The sequence below is a fragment of the Notamacropus eugenii genome, chromosome 4 (assembly GCF_028372415.1).
Source record: "Notamacropus eugenii isolate mMacEug1 chromosome 4, mMacEug1.pri_v2, whole genome shotgun sequence".
In the NCBI taxonomy this organism is placed as follows: domain Eukaryota; kingdom Metazoa; phylum Chordata; class Mammalia; order Diprotodontia; family Macropodidae; genus Notamacropus; species Notamacropus eugenii.
The window spans coordinates 390,889,159-390,906,306 of record NC_092875.1 but is presented as its reverse complement, the minus strand read 5'-3'; the positions used below and the strand labels follow the sequence as shown (position 1 = coordinate 390,906,306).

At 34.4% G+C, this 17,148-nt stretch overlaps 1 protein-coding gene across 7 annotated transcripts in view; it reads left to right on the top strand.

Moving 5' to 3' along the window:
- DROSHA (drosha ribonuclease III) overlaps nucleotides 1–17,148 on the top strand; it is a 119,106-nt gene that overhangs the window by 96,543 nt on the left and 5,415 nt on the right. For 5 of the 7 annotated variants that reach the window (XM_072605485.1, XM_072605487.1, XM_072605484.1 and 2 more), the window contains 7 exons: nucleotides 921–1,078; nucleotides 2,115–2,220; nucleotides 10,465–10,606; nucleotides 12,061–12,143; nucleotides 12,251–12,354; nucleotides 16,085–16,177; nucleotides 16,982–17,028. In XM_072605485.1, the coding sequence (XP_072461586.1) occupies nucleotides 921–1,078; nucleotides 2,115–2,220; nucleotides 10,465–10,606; nucleotides 12,061–12,143; nucleotides 12,251–12,354; nucleotides 16,085–16,177; nucleotides 16,982–17,028 (733 nt within the window). Of the gene's footprint in view, nucleotides 1–920; nucleotides 1,079–2,114; nucleotides 2,221–10,464; nucleotides 10,607–12,060; nucleotides 12,144–12,250; nucleotides 12,355–16,084; nucleotides 16,178–16,981; nucleotides 17,029–17,148 lie in introns of those variants that run through there. The other 2 variants (XR_011966293.1, XM_072605489.1) reach the window with 2 other exon arrangements.

Sequence of the window (17,148 nt, the reverse complement as noted above, 5' to 3'; positions counted from 1 at the left end):
ATTAATTTTGAGAATTTTGTTTTGATTTTTTCTTTTGTACATACTTTCTTTGGTATATACATAACCTAATTAAAAATTTTCAAGCACTCTGGATTAATGCTGATTATTATTGTAAAGCTTCTCATGAAACTAGCTCCTATTCATTTTGCACACACCTATACTTTGTAATAACTGTCAATAATTCAGAGTACTTGAAAAACATTTCAACAACAAAGGATAAATAATGTCAGCATAACATGGATTGGGCCAAAACTTGAATCTTGACTTTAATTTTTATATTTTCTCTTCATCAGATGATGAAGGTTCCCTTTTAGGCAGAACTGATTTCTACTTGAATAGAAAATGTTAATACTCTTTAGAGTGAGCTGAGTCTAGGCTTTTTCACTTGCCAGAGTGTATTTGGTCACTGAAAAGAGGCATATTAGTTGTAGGATGACAGGTTTGGAAGAAGTTTTAGAGATCCTTTGGTCAAATTTCTTCATTTTATTGATGAGAACACTGAGGCTCAGAGTAGTTAAGTGACCTAGAATGGTTACTAAAGGCGAGTTACATGGTCTGTTCCTGCTGCTCTTGGACCAATGCATTGATGCAGTCATACACCCCACTTACTCAGAAGGGCCAGTACAACATGTGGGATTGGCCTTTGTACAACACTTGATTCTGTAATGTGATAAGGAATTAGAAAATATTATTGTGGAACTTTGTGTAAATACTAAAACTGTTAAGTAAGGATTTGGAGGATGGTGGAGAAGAATTTTTTTTTTAGATTTGAAATATTTCTGCTTAATTTACACATGCAATTTATTTTAAAAGAAGCATTTTGTTTTTTGGAACCAGTAGGGATGATTGAGTAGCTTGCAAAACAGTTTAATGTTCTACAGTTTATATAATGTATCTTGGTGGGTTTTTTCCCCCTTAAGCTACAGGAACCAAATACTGATCGACAACTTATTGAAACTTCTCCAGTACTACAGAAGCTTACAGAATTCGAAGAAGCTATTGGAGTCATTTTTACTCATGTTCGACTTCTGGCACGAGCATTCACATTGAGAACAGTGGGATTTAATCATCTGACTCTGTGAGTTGAAAGTAGCATTTCACTTTGAGAGTAGCAAGCCCATTAAGATAATGTAGACTTTGACTTTTGCCATTATTTCCCTTGAATAAATTGGAAGCTATCCTGTAAGGCTCACTGAGCAGCCCTGGACTGTTACCATCTGAATGTCCTGTCTGGTGTAGTTTTCTTGGTCATTTTGTTTTCTGATCTATTTGTTTAGAGTAAAAGGGTAGCCTTCATTAAAGGCTAAATCATTGTACAGCCATCAGAATTTTGAAGTATTTAAAGGGAGTAACCAGGTTTTGGAATGCTTTTGAAAATTATAATTCTCCCTTCTAAGTACGAAGTTTTATTTATTTGTTTTAATGGACTTCTGTATTAACTTTGGACTAGAGTCTAGATTTTTAAACGTTTTTCTAATGAATGATTAACTAAGAAATGAATATGCTTTATTACTTGCTCTAAGTTTTAACATCAAATTTTTATTTTTATTTGTATTCTTGTATATTTCTTAGAGAAGTGGTCACCTCTTCTAGTTGAGGGGTTCTTAACCTGAGATCTGTGAACTTGTATGGCTTTTTTTTTTTTTTATTTTCACTATTTCACTATAATGGACTTCTTTTGTTATCCTGTGTATTTTATTTTATTCCTTTAAAAAAATTTTTCTCAGAAAGGATCCTTAGGCTTCTCCAGATTGCCAGTGAGGGAGGAGTCTGACACAATAAATATTAAGAACATGTACATTATTTTTTTTACATTTTTATATTATATTGTTTTCAGGTCTATATTTTACAATTTGGTTAAATTTTAAAAATAGATTTGTTTTGTTTTTTACAAATTTTTATTCCAAATGTCAACTACTCCTAGACAAAAAGAGTTCATTCTCTTCTCATTTAGGAAATTCTAGAACATTATTAATTTTCTTTTAATGAATAACCATCAATTTATGGTTCAAAATAAGCCAGGCATATTTATACTCCTAAATGATCTTTTATCTTACTTTATTTTCACCCCAAATGCTTATTGATTTTTTCCTATATGATGTTTAATTTTTCAGAGGCCATAATCAGAGAATGGAATTTCTGGGTGACTCCATAATGCAGTTGGTAGCTACAGAGTACTTATTCATTCATTTTCCTGATCATCATGAAGGTCATTTAACGGTGAGTTTATGATAAATCATTCCTAATAGTAAGACAACTACAAGACAGAAAATAAGAGTTAAGAAGGTAGCTAATGACATTTTCTCCATTTGATTAATGGCTTAAATATTAGCTACAATAACTTCTAATAAGATTTTGATAATTTTAATATGTGAATTGTATGCTCAACAATTAGTAGCCTTTTTTAATGCAATAGAATATTTCTTTGATTTTTTGTTTGTTTGTTTTAGAAATCATGAGATGTTTCAGTAATGTGAAACCAAGTCTATAAACATCTATTAAGCACTTTACCATGTCAGAGACTGTGATTAAGTGCTGGGAATACAGATACAAGCAGAAAGAAAGATAGAATGTAAAGTCCCTGGGACTAGGAACTAATGGGGGAAACTAATACATAAAATGAAGGGCATTTGCATTAGGGGAAAAAAATGAGTCAGGACTAGAAGCTGAAGGTCTTATTTTCCATGGGGGCTTTCCTTAAAATGTAGGTACTGGAGGAACCACTAATTCAGGAAGAGAAAGAGGCAGAGTGTATTTCCAATGAAAGAAGTCCAGGAGTTGAGTGAACTTTAAGGTTGAGGAAGCTTTCTGGCATTGTAGAGAAATGGAGTGAAGCATGGAGAAGACTGATGAAACAAGATGCACTGGATAGCCAGTTATACCATAGCAAAGCATATGTGCAGTAGATTTTGGATTTTCACTTTTAATTTGGTATTCATATTAAGATCCTTACTAAAATGATGGAGACTCTATTAGACAAAGAAGTAAGAGGACGACATGATGGAGCACTTTAAGATATTTTTCAGTGATCTCTTCTTGATCTCTAGACACATTATTGGAAATTGTCATTATTTTGAGACTCATTGTAAACACTGACTCACTTTTCATGCAATTTGGACTCAAAACTTACTTTCTCAGCACTCATAACTTCAAAAATAAAGTATATGGGGCTTTCAGAGAAACCAGAGTAGTAATTTACGTTGCTGAAATAACACTGCTCATACAGCCCCTTGGAACAGAATTTAAAAGTCTTTAGATACATGACTTAAATTTTTAGATGAATTATGTTCAGTTGGTTAAGAAACTGTCTTCTGTCTAAACTAAGTTTGAATACTTGTAAATGTCAGAGTACTTATACAAAGTTAGATGATAACCTAATTTCAAATACTTCATAATACTTTCAGTAAGTAAAAATCAATTTCAGATTACTGACCAATCAGAGACACTATTTGGTGGTGTATGTGAGAATTTAGGATGTAATGTGAGTATTTAGAGAACAAACTACCTTTAATTAAATGATTGTTACTGCTATACTATGGTTGTAGAAAGAATACTCAGTTTGTAGCTATAATATCTGGGAGTAAATCCGCTAGTTACTAGCTGTATAGCTAGTCACCTAACCTTTTTAGGCCTCTTTTCCCATATGTATAAAAAGAAAAGGTTGAACTACAGTGCCCTTCTACAGTAGGTCTTCTGTCTCACAACTCACGAGAGTTACCATGTGAGCTCTCTCCTCTCTTCATTCATTTTTCAATTGTCTGGATCTTCTTGACCCCAGTAGGGGGTTTCTTGGCAGAGATACTAGGGTGGTTTGCCATTTTCTTCTCCAGCTTTTTTTTTTTTCCCCACAGATTAGAAACTGAGGCAAATAGGGTTAAGTGAATTCAGAAAAATTAGTCTTTCTGACTCCAAATCAGAAGACATTCTATCTACTGCATTACCTAGCTGTCCATTATATTTATCAAGCTTTTATTGAATGATTATTAAAGATCTAGTAAGCAACCTTTGTAATAAAAACTCTGTCTTCTGTGAGATATAACTTTCACTTTAATATCCTCCTTTCAGTTCCTTTATTTTTGTAAATTTTTACAAAGTTTTACAAAATTTACAAATTTTTGAATTTTAACTTAAATACAAAATAAAAAAAAAACCATTGCCATGGTCACAGCAGATCATAAGAAAGGATTCAGTATAAAACAGTATATTTCCATTTCAAGGAAACTTATATGATAAATACTACAGAAGATGGCGGAATAGAAGGACATACATGCTTTAGCTCTTCCCCCACAGCCCATAAAATACCTGTAAAAAATGACTCTCAACAAATTCTAGAGCAGCAGAAGCCACAAAACGACAGAGTGAAAGAGATTCCCAGCCCAAGGTAGCCTAGAAGGCTGACAGGAAAGGTCTATAGCACAGGGCATGGAGCAGAGCGCAGCCCACGGAACCCAACCCAGCCCTAGCCACTCAGTAGTGGCAGGAACAGGACCAGAACAGGCCTTGGGAATGGAATTCCCAGCAGCAATGGATCTTAGATCCCTCAATCCACAAATGCCAAAGAAAGCCTCAAAGGTCAGTGAGAAAGCTTCTCCATCTGAGTGAGAAGGGTTTCACACAGTTTGGACCAGCCTGCAGCAGCCACTACAGTAACAGCATCCATTTTTGGAGCCTCCACCGAAAGCCCCAGGGGGAATTGAGCAGCTGATCTTACTCTCAGCCCTGAGCCAGCCTGTGGCATGAGGAGGAGGAACTGGAAGCTGCTGTGGAGAGGGAATTCAACTAATTGCAGATTCTGGGCAGACCAGTGCACAAGCCAGAGGAGGAATAAACTCCTCTCTCTTAATTGTGCCACCTTGGAGGAACTGAGATCTTACAGGTCCCTACAGTATACCCTACTCTTGACAAAGGACTCAAAAGTCAAGTAACTGGTTGGGAAAATGCCCAAAAAAGGGCAAAAAAAAAAGATTCTAGGTTACTTTCTCGGTGAACAGGTATTTTCTCCCATCCTTTTGGATGAGGAAGAACAATGCTTACCATCAGGAGAAGACATAAAAGTCAAGACTTCTGCATCCCAAACATCCAAAATTAATATGCAATGGTCTCAGGCCACAGAAGAGCTCAAAAAGGATTTTGAAAATCAAGTAAGAGAGGTAGAGGAAAAATTGGGAAGAGAAATGAGAGTGATGCAAGAAAATCATGAAAAGCAAGTCAACAGTTTGCTAAAGGAGACTCCCAAAAAAATGCTGAAGAAAATAACACCTTGAAAAATAGGCTAACTCAGTTGGCAAAAGAGGTCCAAAAAGCCAGTGAGGAGAAGAATGCTTTAAAAAGCAGAATTAGCCAAATGGAAAAGGAGATTCAAAAGCTCATTGAAGAAAATAGTTCTTTAAAAATTAGATTGGAATAGATGGAAGCTAATGACTTTATGAGAAACCAAGAAATTACAAAACAAAACCAAAAGAATGAAAAAATAGAAGATAATGTGAAATATCTCATTGGAAAAACAACTGACCAGGAAAATAGATCCAGGAGAGACAGTTTAAAAATTATGGGACTACCTGAAAGCCATGATCAAAAAAAGAGCCTAGACATCATCTTTCATGAAATTATCAAGGAAAACTGTTCTGATATTCTAGAACCAGAAGGAAAAATAAATATTGAAGGAATCCACCGATCACCTCCTGAGAGAGATCCAAAAAGAGAAACTCCTAGGAATATTGTAGCCAAATTCCAGAGTTCCTAGGTCAAGGAGAAAATATTGCAAGCAGCTAGGAACAATTGGAATATTTTGGAAATACAATCAGGATAACACAAGATGCAGCAGCTTCCACATTAAGGGATCAAAGGGCTTGGAATATAATATTCCAGAAGTTAAAGGAACTAGGATTAAAACCAAGAATCACCTCCCCAGCAAAACTGAGTATAATACTTTAGGGGGAAAAAATGGTCATTCAGTGAAATAGAGGACTTCCAAGCATCCTTGATGAAAACACCAGAACTGAATAGAAAATCTGACTTTCAAACACAAGAATCAAGAGAAAGATTAAAAGGTAAACAGAAAAGAGAAATCATAAAGGACTCTCTAAAGCTGAACAGTTTACATTCATACATGGAAAGATAATATTTGTAACTCTTGAGACTTTTCTCAGTATCTGGTACCTGGGTAATTGGAGGGATACACACGGACACACACACACATACACACACAGAGCACAGGGTGAGTTGAATAAGAAGGGATGATATCTAAAAAAAATTAAAGGGTGAGAGATATATTGGGAAGAGAAAGGGAGAAATGGAATGGGGCAAATTATCGCTCATAAAAGAGACAAGATGAAGCTTTTTCAATGGAGGAGAAAAGGGAGGAGGTGAGAGGGAAAAAGTGAAGCTTACTCTCTTCACATTTGGCTTAAGGAGGGAATAATATTCTCACTAAATTTGGTGTGAAAATCTATCTTACACCACAGGAAAGTAGGGGAGAAGGGGACAAGTGGGGTAGGGTGATGTTAGAAGGGAGAGCAAATAGGAGAAGGGAGTAACTAGAAGTAAACACTTTTGGGAAGGGGTTAAGATCAAAAGGGCGAAGAGAATAAATGGGGGGCAGGATAGGATGGAGGGAACTATAGTTAGTTTTGTACAACATGACTATTATGGAAGTCTTGCATAGCTATACATATATAGCCTACGTTGAATTGCTTGCCTTCTCAGTGGGGATGGATGGGGAGGAAGAGAGGGAGGGAGATAAGTTGGAACTCAAAGTTTTAGGAATGAATGTTGAGAATTGTTTTTGCATACAACTGGGAAATAAGAAATACAGGTAACGGGGTACAGAAATTTCTCTTGCCCTACAAGAAAAAAGAGAAGATGGGGATAAGGGAAGGGAGGGATGTGATAGAAGGGTGAGCATATTTAGGGAATGGGTAATCAGAATGCAAGGTGTTATGGGATGGGGGAAGGGGAGAGATGGGGAGAAAACTTGGAACTCAGAATTTTGTGGAAATGAATGTTGAAAAAACTGAAAATAGTTAAACTTTAAAAAATAAACATTGTGTTTAAAGCTGTCGAGCTTTTCTTTGCTTCCTTGTTGGTTTTCTTTTGTTCTCTGCTGTGTGCTTTTTGATTTATTACTCCCTCCCAAGAATGCTACAGCTAAATGTGGGTATATATAAATATACATAGATGTCTATAAGCTTGCTCATATATACATATATGCAATAATACGTATATATATGTAAGCCTGTACTATGCTTGTTTCCTCCCATCATCAGTTTCTTTGAATGTGATAGCATCTTCCTTCTTAAGTCCATGTTTTCCCATGTTTTTCTAAATCAGCCAGATCATCATTTCCTACCTCACAGCAATATTCCAACCCAGTTACATCCTATCTGAGATATTGTCTATGAAAGTTTTTTCCAATTTTCTTCATTCCTTCTGTTCTTGGCTACATAAGTTTTATTTATACAAGAAAATTTTAATTTAAAATAATTGAAATTTTCCTTTTCATACTTCAACAATACTCTTACGAATCTACTTCCTTTACATCTTTTTTCCCTGGTTTCTTTGAAATTCCTGATCTTTGCTCTTCCAAATGAACGTTGTTATTATTTTTCTAACTCAGTAAAATAATGTTTTAGTAATTTAATTAGGATGGTTTTGAATAAATAGATTGGGTAAAATTGAATAAAATAAGATTGAATATAATAGATTAGGTAAAATTGTCATTTTAAAGATATTGGCTTTACCTACCTACAAACAATCTGAGTTTTATTTGTATGAAAAGTGTTTTATGTTTCTTTTCATATCGTTCCTGTGTCTGTTTTGGCAGGTATACATTCAGATATTTTATACTGTCTAGGTATTTTAAATATCTAAAACAATATTGAATACTATTGCTGACATAGTGTAGTTTCTATTTTTCACTTTTGATTAAATCTATTTTAACTTTAACTTTGAGATTATGATTACTGCCCCTGCTTTTTTTACATATCAAATTCTGCGCCTGCCATTTATTTTATCTTTATGTATATCTCTCATTTTTACATTTCCTCAAAGTAACATTGTTGAAGTCAAATTTTTAATCCACTGTTTGTGTTTTATGAGTAAATTTGTCCCATTCACATTCTAAGCTATAACGATTTGTGTATTTACCTCCTTCCTATTTTTTCTCACTATCCTCACTCTGTTTACCCTATCCCTCCTCACTCCTTTACTTTACTTCTAACTTACTACCTTGCCCTCCTATTCCTTAACCTACTCACCCCTCTAAGAGTCCCTCACTTGTCCTCCCCCTGACCCTATCCCCTTGCGCTCTTATCTCCCTCTGAGTTTAGAAGACTTTTATACCCTTCTAGATACATATGTTGTTTCTTCTTTAATCCATTTCCAGTGGAAGTAAGATTCTAGCACTGCCTGTCCTCCCTGCTACTAGTGTCATCTGTATCAATTTTTCCTTTTATGCCTTATTTGTATGAGATAATTACTCCTTTTTATCTCTCCCTGCAGTTTTATTTTCTTAGAACCACCCATCCTACTCAGCTCAGCCCACATTTTTCTTTCAAACTACCCAGATAATAATGACAATCATAAGAGTACTGCTAATATTATCACATATACAAAATAAACAATTTGACTTTGTTGAGTCCCTTGTAATTGGTTTTCAGTGTTGACCTTATATTTCTTCTAGATGTTATATGTCGAATTTTCTCCTAAGTTCTGGGGGTTTTGTCACACAAAATCTGAAAGTCTTTGAGTTTGTTAAATGCTCTTTTTTTCTATTTAGGATTACACTTAACTTTGCTGGGTAAGTTAACCTTGATTGTAATCCCAGCTCTTTTGCTGTACAGAATATAGTATTCCACAATCTACAGTCCCTTAATGTAGAGGCTCCTAGGTGTTGTGTAATTCTTATTGTAGCTCCCTTATATTTAAATTGGGTTTTTTGTTGTTATTGCTTCCAATATTTTGTCCTTAACCTAGAAGCTTTGAAATGTGGCTATGATGTATGCCTGTAAGTTTCCCTCCTGGGATTTCTTCCAGGTAGTGATCAGTGGATCTCCATTCAGTTTAAGTATTCTGACCTCTCAGTGCCTTACTTTCCCCAACTATAAAATCAAAGGGCTAAATTCCTTACTAGTTCCAGACTTACAAATCACAATTTGCAGTTTTCATGTTTTACACTAGATGGTCCTCTTTGGTAGATCATTTCTCTTTGGCAGCAGAAATTACAGAGAAATTCAGAGAAGAATGCCACTATGGCCTAACAAATTAGATTATTGAACACAGACACACACGCAGACACAGACACACACACACACACGGCCCCAGGTCTCTTCCTTTCTTTCTCCACCTTCCTTCTCCCTTCCCTGTTACAAATTGGATGGACAGTTTTTACTTCCTAACTTCTCTTCATTTAGCACTGTTGACCATCTTTTCTGAGTTGGCATAACACCACTCTTTCCTGGTCCTCCTACCTATCAGAACAGTCTTCAGACTCCTTTACTGGACAGTTATTTCACATCCTGCACAGTCCCTATGAAAGTACTCAGGGTGCTGTTCTTGGCACTCTTTTTATGACTTCATTAGTTCCCATACTTTTACTTATTATTTCATCGACATAACTCCCATATCCATCCTGAGTCTCTCCTGAGCTCTACGAATCATTGCCTACCTGTTAGACATTTCAAATTAGATGTCCTGGAGACCTCTCAAACTCAAGAGGTACAAAATAGAATTCATTACTTTTTCCTTCACACCCCTCCTCCATTTCCCTATTTCTGTTGAACGTACTAACATTCTTTTAGTTTCCCATGTTCATGCTGCCCACATTATCTTCTACACTTCATTGTTCCTTACTTTATTATCTACTCAGTTTCCAAATCTTTCAATTTTCCCCCCCAAGAGCTCTCATGTCCTCCCTCTTCTCACCACTCACAAAGTAGACCACTTTAGCAAGCCAAGTCCTCATTCATTATCTCTTATATAGAGTATAGTAGTTGTTCTTTCTACTTCAAGTACCTCCTCTTAGGAATTCTCCTAAGAATGTCTTCTCCGCTAAATATCTTCTCAGAAGGATTTAACTGAGTTCACATCACATCAAGAATGAAAGATAGTTAAATTCAGATTTTTAGTGCCTTAAAAAAAATCTTAACATATTTATATGTGGGTTTTTGGGGTTATTGTTACTAAAAATAAGTAGATGGTTCCATTTTATATGGTGATGACAGAATAACTTGTTAATCTGGAGAAGCAGAATAAACTGAAATTTTAAATAAGTTAAGATGGGTTTGGGAATTCTAGCTTAATAATTACAAGGAAGTTGGACACATCTGAAGACAGAATTATGGTATAAAACAGCCATAAAAGCCCCTTAGTGCCACTGTGCTCAGTGGGACCACAATGACAATAAGGACTTCAAGGGAAAAAGAAGAAATAATTTATCCTTTAAAGTTGTTTCTGTCTTTGGGCCAGCTGTTACGCAGTTCCTTGGTGAATAACAGAACACAAGCAAAAGTAGCAGAAGAGCTGGGCATGCAGGAATATGCCATCACTAATGACAAGACCAAGAGACCTGTTGCTCTACGTACTAAAACCTTGGCCGATCTTTTGGAATGTGAGTCCATTCAGAATGAAACCTTTACCTAATCTTTATTTTTCAAGTTGAAAAGGTTAAATCAGATAAAAGCTATAATCCACTTTTAGGCTGATGTGTTCTTCTTATCATGCTTTTTCCCTAATGTTTGTTAGAGAATAATTTGGAATTATAAGATTGTTAATCATAGTGTTATAATTTCAGTTAGATTTTCTTTTTAGGTCTGTTTATTGTTCATTTTTATATAAAATTGGGTAAGAAAATATAGAGCTGTAGAATTCTAAAGCATAATCCTTTTTGCACTAAAGAATCATTAGTTGTCTTCTCATTATAGGGTACCAAAGAACATTTATTTATTCATTAAATTCTAAAGCCTCTTGTTAGATTGTGATTGATAAATTGTTGTTTTGGTAGAAAGGCTCACAGTGAACTTTTATTGCACTTTGCATCCAATTAACAAAAAATAAAGATGTTATTATTTATATTGTGTTATATTTTCAAGTTACAGTGCTGCTTAAATTCTTTATGCTGAATTTCCATGTTTTTTAAAGTATTGCTTGAACTAAGGAGATATTTGATTACAGCATGTCTGTATCTTTGTGATGTGTAATGTAGTAACAGTTGAAACTAACAGTATGTCATGGACCACAAAAAGAAATGGGTCCATTTGCAAAGTAAAAAACAAAAAACAAACAGCCAAATAAGAAATTTTAAAAGTAAAACTTTACTGATTTGGAAAAGTTAAAAATCACTGGCACTGTTTTTCTTAACTCAGTGAAAGATGTTTTTAAAATTACTTTTCCCTAATAAAATATTCTGTAAAGGTTAGATTTTAAAACTAACATTTTAATGTCATTTTTTAAACTACTAAAACTCCTGGACTTTCAAAATTAGTATTATTTTACTTTAATCAGTGAGTCAAGCTTTTGTTTACATTTAGTTTATTGATTGCCCATTTCAGCATATGGTCCTTAAACATGTAGATAGAAAACTTAGAGTCTAGAGCAAGCAGATGACTTTAATATCACCATTTGGATCCACAAAATATTAGTGTCATAAATTCCCATTGCTATTTTAGGACATATGAGAGTTTGAAGAACAACTTTAAGGTGTTTGTTAATATATTTGTGGGTCTGCAGGTCTGTTACTTAACCTTAGTCTTATCCCCAAATAGCATTCATCTTCTTTAGCTCTTTAGTTGCTCTGAGACCCATTGTGTATCAAACATAACTGGTTCCTTTTTCTTCACTAGTTTACACTAGGGTGATATTTACAGAAATACTTTAACCACTCTTCACACTTCCTAACTGTTCCTTGTAGTTAGGGTTTAAAAAATACTTGCTTTCTGTTCTAAGAGAAGGGAAGTGGCATCGTTGGAAAAAGAGAGCCAAGAATTTTTAATGATCTAGACTCATTGATAAATGATGGTAACTTAGTTTTATTTAAAATACCCTTTTAAATATTCTCTTTTTCAGCATTTATTGCTGCACTATACATTGATAAGGATTTGGAATATGTTCACACTTTCATGAATGTGTGCTTCTTTCCAAGGCTAAAGGTTAGTTCTTGAAAAATTTTTAACTAATGATATTCTTTTAGTTTGTTATTTTAATAGTCAGTGATGCCAAAACCATTATTGAATAGTCTTTTGGGGACTTACTGCAGGAGTTCATTTTGAATCAGGATTGGAATGATCCTAAATCCCAACTTCAGCAGTGCTGCCTGACCCTTAGAACAGAGGGAAAAGAGCCCGACATTCCTCTATATAAGTAAGTAAGCTATAACCTATAGACCATGATCTTTGCACATGGAGCACTCAGACTTGATTATCCTGATTTAGAAAATATTTCATGTGACCATGGTAAAATTATACATCACTTTTCAGTGGAAAGGGCAGTAGATGTGACTGTCTGGAAACCTGGGTCTGACTCCAGCCCAGCCTGCTGTGGTTGTCAGGTCACTTAACTTTTCTGACTCACACTGTCTTATGGGTAAAATAAAGGTGTGAACTAGGTGATTTTAAAGTTCTCTTTATGTTCTAAAATTTTATTATTCTTACATAGAGATAAGAAAATCTTACATGTAGTTTTTTCCAGGTAATATTTGGATATTCATTTCCATTACATTCTTTTTAGTTGTTGCTGAGCTATAAACTATTCTATGTAATTTCTGTTTTGTATGTATGTATTGCTTATATATTTATTAAAAGACACTTGCCTTCTGTGTGTATTGTAGATACAACTGTAAAATGATTTAATAGTCTAACAGAGCTGAATTTGTACATCCAGATAATAATTGTTCTCTTTAGCCCATCTGAAACATGCTACCATTGCTTAGACAGCATCCTTGGAACTCTTCTTTCGGAATTACCTTCAGGGCTTGTGTCACATTCTTTTGACTATTAAGATATTTGTAGGTTTGTAGGTCTGTTACTTAACCTTGGTCTTATCCCCAAACAGCATTCATCTTCTACTCTAAAGTAGTTCTTCAGTTGCCATTGAGACCCACAGTATGCTAAATATGACTCGTTCTTTTTCTTCAACTATTGACATCTTCAGTGATGACAAATTTTTGTTCCTTTGGGTTGAATTTTTCTGAAAAGAGAAAAAAGACAGGGCTTTTGAATGACTCATTGTTCAAACTGCACAGTAGCACTTGCGGTCAAAAAAAGGTGTGATTATAAAGTAATGACTGGTTTGTTTTTATGGCTCATATATAGGCACTAAAGGAAAATCCAAAGAAATACTAAGAAAAATTTTGAGCAAAGACAGTACTTTGAAGTGTGTCCACTTTTTTTAAAGCATTTTTATTATTTTACTCCAATTTATATGCTAAAACAGAATGTATTTATATAAAGAATACTCCATAAATTTTTAATACCACAAAACCTCTATGTTATTTAAAGAAACTTTTCAGAACTTCATCTATGTGTTTTACATTGCTCTCCAAGATGCTTATAGGATATCCTTTCATTTGGATATCACAAAAGACTATACTAACTGGCTAATTGACCTTCATTCCATAAAGAAAAAACCTGAGGAACAGAGATAGAATAACAAAATTGTATAGCAGACGCATTATAAATGAAAACTGGGTGTCAATGTCAGAAAATTGCCCCTGTGAAAGAGTGTTTGATTCATTCTGAGGATAAAAAAAACTAAACTGTGCCTGATGGATGTAATGATAGTACAAAATATGACATAGGAAGTTCAGAATGTTTTCTCATTTAAGTGATGATTATGATTCCACAAAAGCAAGCTGATAAAGTTGCATTTGGAGTATAGGCATCTGGGTTAATATGCCTATATTGCAACTATTGTCTGCATAACTCTGGACCTCAGTTTCCTCATCTGTAAAAAGAGAATTGGACTGGATGGTGTCTGAGGTCCCTTCTAGCTCTGAATTAGTGATCCTATTTAATGGAAGCATGTGGTGATAATATGTTCCTTAAAGAGCTTGTCCATTTTTTTCTTTGTTATCCAGGGAAAGCTTGCTATTTTCATTCTCCATTGTGAATAAAAACAAAGGAAATTATCATCCCTACTCACAAATCCCCCCATGTTGAAAATAAAAGATATGATATGGTTTTATCAAGATGATGAACTGATACAGAGTTTAAGGATCATTTTGTATTTGCTATTTTCTTTGACTACTTTTAATTCCCTCCTTCAGTTTATCTTTTCTGTTGCATTTCGAATCTGCACTATGTCTTTGAAGCATATAGTAGATTTATTTTATATGTTGGATTGCCATAATGTTTTTTCTTCAAAAAGTTATCAGATGATTCAGAAGTTAAATTGCTTTGATCTTTCTGATAATATGTCCAGATAGTCAAAAGAACCTGAGAAGGAAGTGAAATCTTACAGGCAAGGTTTCAAGTATATTACTAGTGAATTCTCTTCTAAATTTTTTAGAATTTAGAATATTACTAGTGAATTCTTTTCTAATTTTTTTAGAATTTAGTATTTAACATTTTACAGATAAACTGAAAAGATTAATTTTTGTTGAAAACATAACACCTAGTAGGTATTATGCCTGGTAGGCAGAGCTTAAAAATAGCAACTAGATCCTGCCTATGTAGCTTAGTACTTGTGCAATCTTATTAAATCACTTATTTTTTCTATGCTTCATTTTCCTCATATATAATGAACTGTTGATCTATAATGACGTCTTTTCTAGTTCTAGATCTGTGATCCTATGATTTAGAATTTCTTTTATCTATTTTGCTTGCAACTTTTTTTAATGTGTCTACTTATTTGCTTCAATTTTATTTTTTAATATATTTTATTTTGTTTTTGCAACAACTTCATTTCTGAATATATTTCTCCCCTTTCTTGTACCCAGTGAGCCATCTCTTTTAAAAAACAAACAAATAAATAAAGCTTTGCAAATTAAAACAAAAACAGAACCAGAGTTGAGGGAAAAGGACATTCAATAAAACTAACCAGTAAAGCAACCAGGTTTGTGAAGGCCTTTGAAGTCTTCCCTAGCATTAGTCCTCCCATCTCTGCAAAGCAGGGCAAAGAAGTACATTTTCTCATCTCTTATCATGGCCAGCTTTGGCTATTATAATTACACTACGTTCAGTTTCATTTTGTTATTCCCATTTTCATTTTTGTAGTCATTGTGCACATTCTTTTCTTGATTCTGATTACTTCATCTGGCATTATTTTACATATATATTTGTTATATTCATTGTGTGATAATATTCCCTTACATTCACGTACCATAGTTTATTCATCCACTCCCCAATAAATGGCCATTTACTTTGTTTCCAGTTCTTTGCTACCCCAAAAAATGTTGCTGCGAATGAATATGTGTTATATATGTGAATTTTCTTTCTGTCTTTGACCTTCTTGTGGCATATACCTAGCAGTGGGATCTCTGGGTCAAAAGGTATGGCCATTTCATTATTCTCTTAGTATAATTCCAGATTGCTTTCCAGGAAGGTTGGACCATTCACAGTTCTACCAGCAGAGTATCTTTTTCCTCTCTCTTCCTTCCAACATTGATCCTTCCAATCTTGGCTGCAGTTCTGGGTGTTAGGTAAAACCTAATAGTTGTCTTGATTTGCATTTATTTTATATTAATGATTTGAAGTAATATTTCTTGTGATTCTTAATAGTTTGTAATGCTTCTTTTGAGTACTATTTGTTCATATCCTTTGACCACTTAGAATTTGGATGTAGGCCTTTGATTTCATATATTTTTGTTATTTCCTATATATCTTGAATTTTAGATGGTTGAGAGATATTTCCTAAGATCTAGTTTTAGAGAAAAACATTTCAAACAGAATTTTTCTTATTTCATAAAAAAAAAAACTCTGAATCTTTGTTAATTTATTGCCCCACAAATACCTACTTTTAACCCTTACTCCTTCACCATCTCTCTTATTGCTATCTCCCCCACTCAGGTGCTGAGTAGTTGTTTGCTCTTGGAGTGCTATGTAATTTTCACTTGAGAGGAGACTGTTAAAAATAATATATCTCTCTTTCTCAGGACTCTTCAGACAGTGGGGCCGTCTCACGCAAGAACTTATACTGTAGCTGTTTACTTCAAAGGGGAAAGAATAGGCTGTGGTAAAGGACCAAGGTAGGGAGAAAATAGTTTTTTTTGTTCTGGCTTTTAGATTTAAAAGACCTTTCCTTTATTTAAGAGGCCCCTAGTTAACAATTCTAAGGGTTACATAGTATGTCCCAGAAGTACTAGCCTGGAACTCAGGTAACCTGAGTTCTAGCTACAGTTTTTCAACTAACTGGTCAAACCCTGGGCAATAGCACTTTACCTTTTTGGGTCTCAGTTGTCTTAGTTATAAAATGTGGGGATTAGGTAAGTGTGGATAATCTCTAATCTCCTTGCCATCTTCAAGAGATCCAGTTTTGATATTTTTAACTACTAAATAGATTTGGCATGGGTTATGGCAGAGTAAACTTTCTTGCTTAATGCTAGACTAATGAACCTAAACTCTGAACTAGAAAAGACAGTCTTGAGAATGAAAATGCATACTTGGTGGTAGGAGCTGGGAGTGAGGGTGGAAGCAGACATATTCTCACTCCTCTACAGTAGTTCATTAAATCAGAGGAGAGGATAAGTCACAAGGGCAACATGCAAATTAATGACAGATCATTTTAGAAAATATTGTCCCTGCAGATATCTGGAGTTAATAAAAAATGTAACCCTGGGCTTGAGGACCTATAAGGTCCCTTCCAGCTCTACCTCTTTGATCCTATATAACTATAAATTACACACATACACACACATACATATATCCTATATAACTAATTCCAAAAGCTACATATGAAAGCCATTATTGTTATTTTGTAGGTCTACATATGTTCCTGGAAAATGTTGTTTAATTTTTAGATAGTACTTCAACTTTTCTTTCTTTTTTAATAGTATTCAGCAAGCAGAAATGGGAGCTGCAATGGATGCCCTTGAAAAATGTAAGGTGATCCCCATATCTTTGGTGTTATAAGTTCACAATAAACTTAAAGTTTTATAGAAAGGAAAGCAGAGAACAGAACAACAACAGCATTGTCTTTTTTCTTTGTAACTGTTTATCT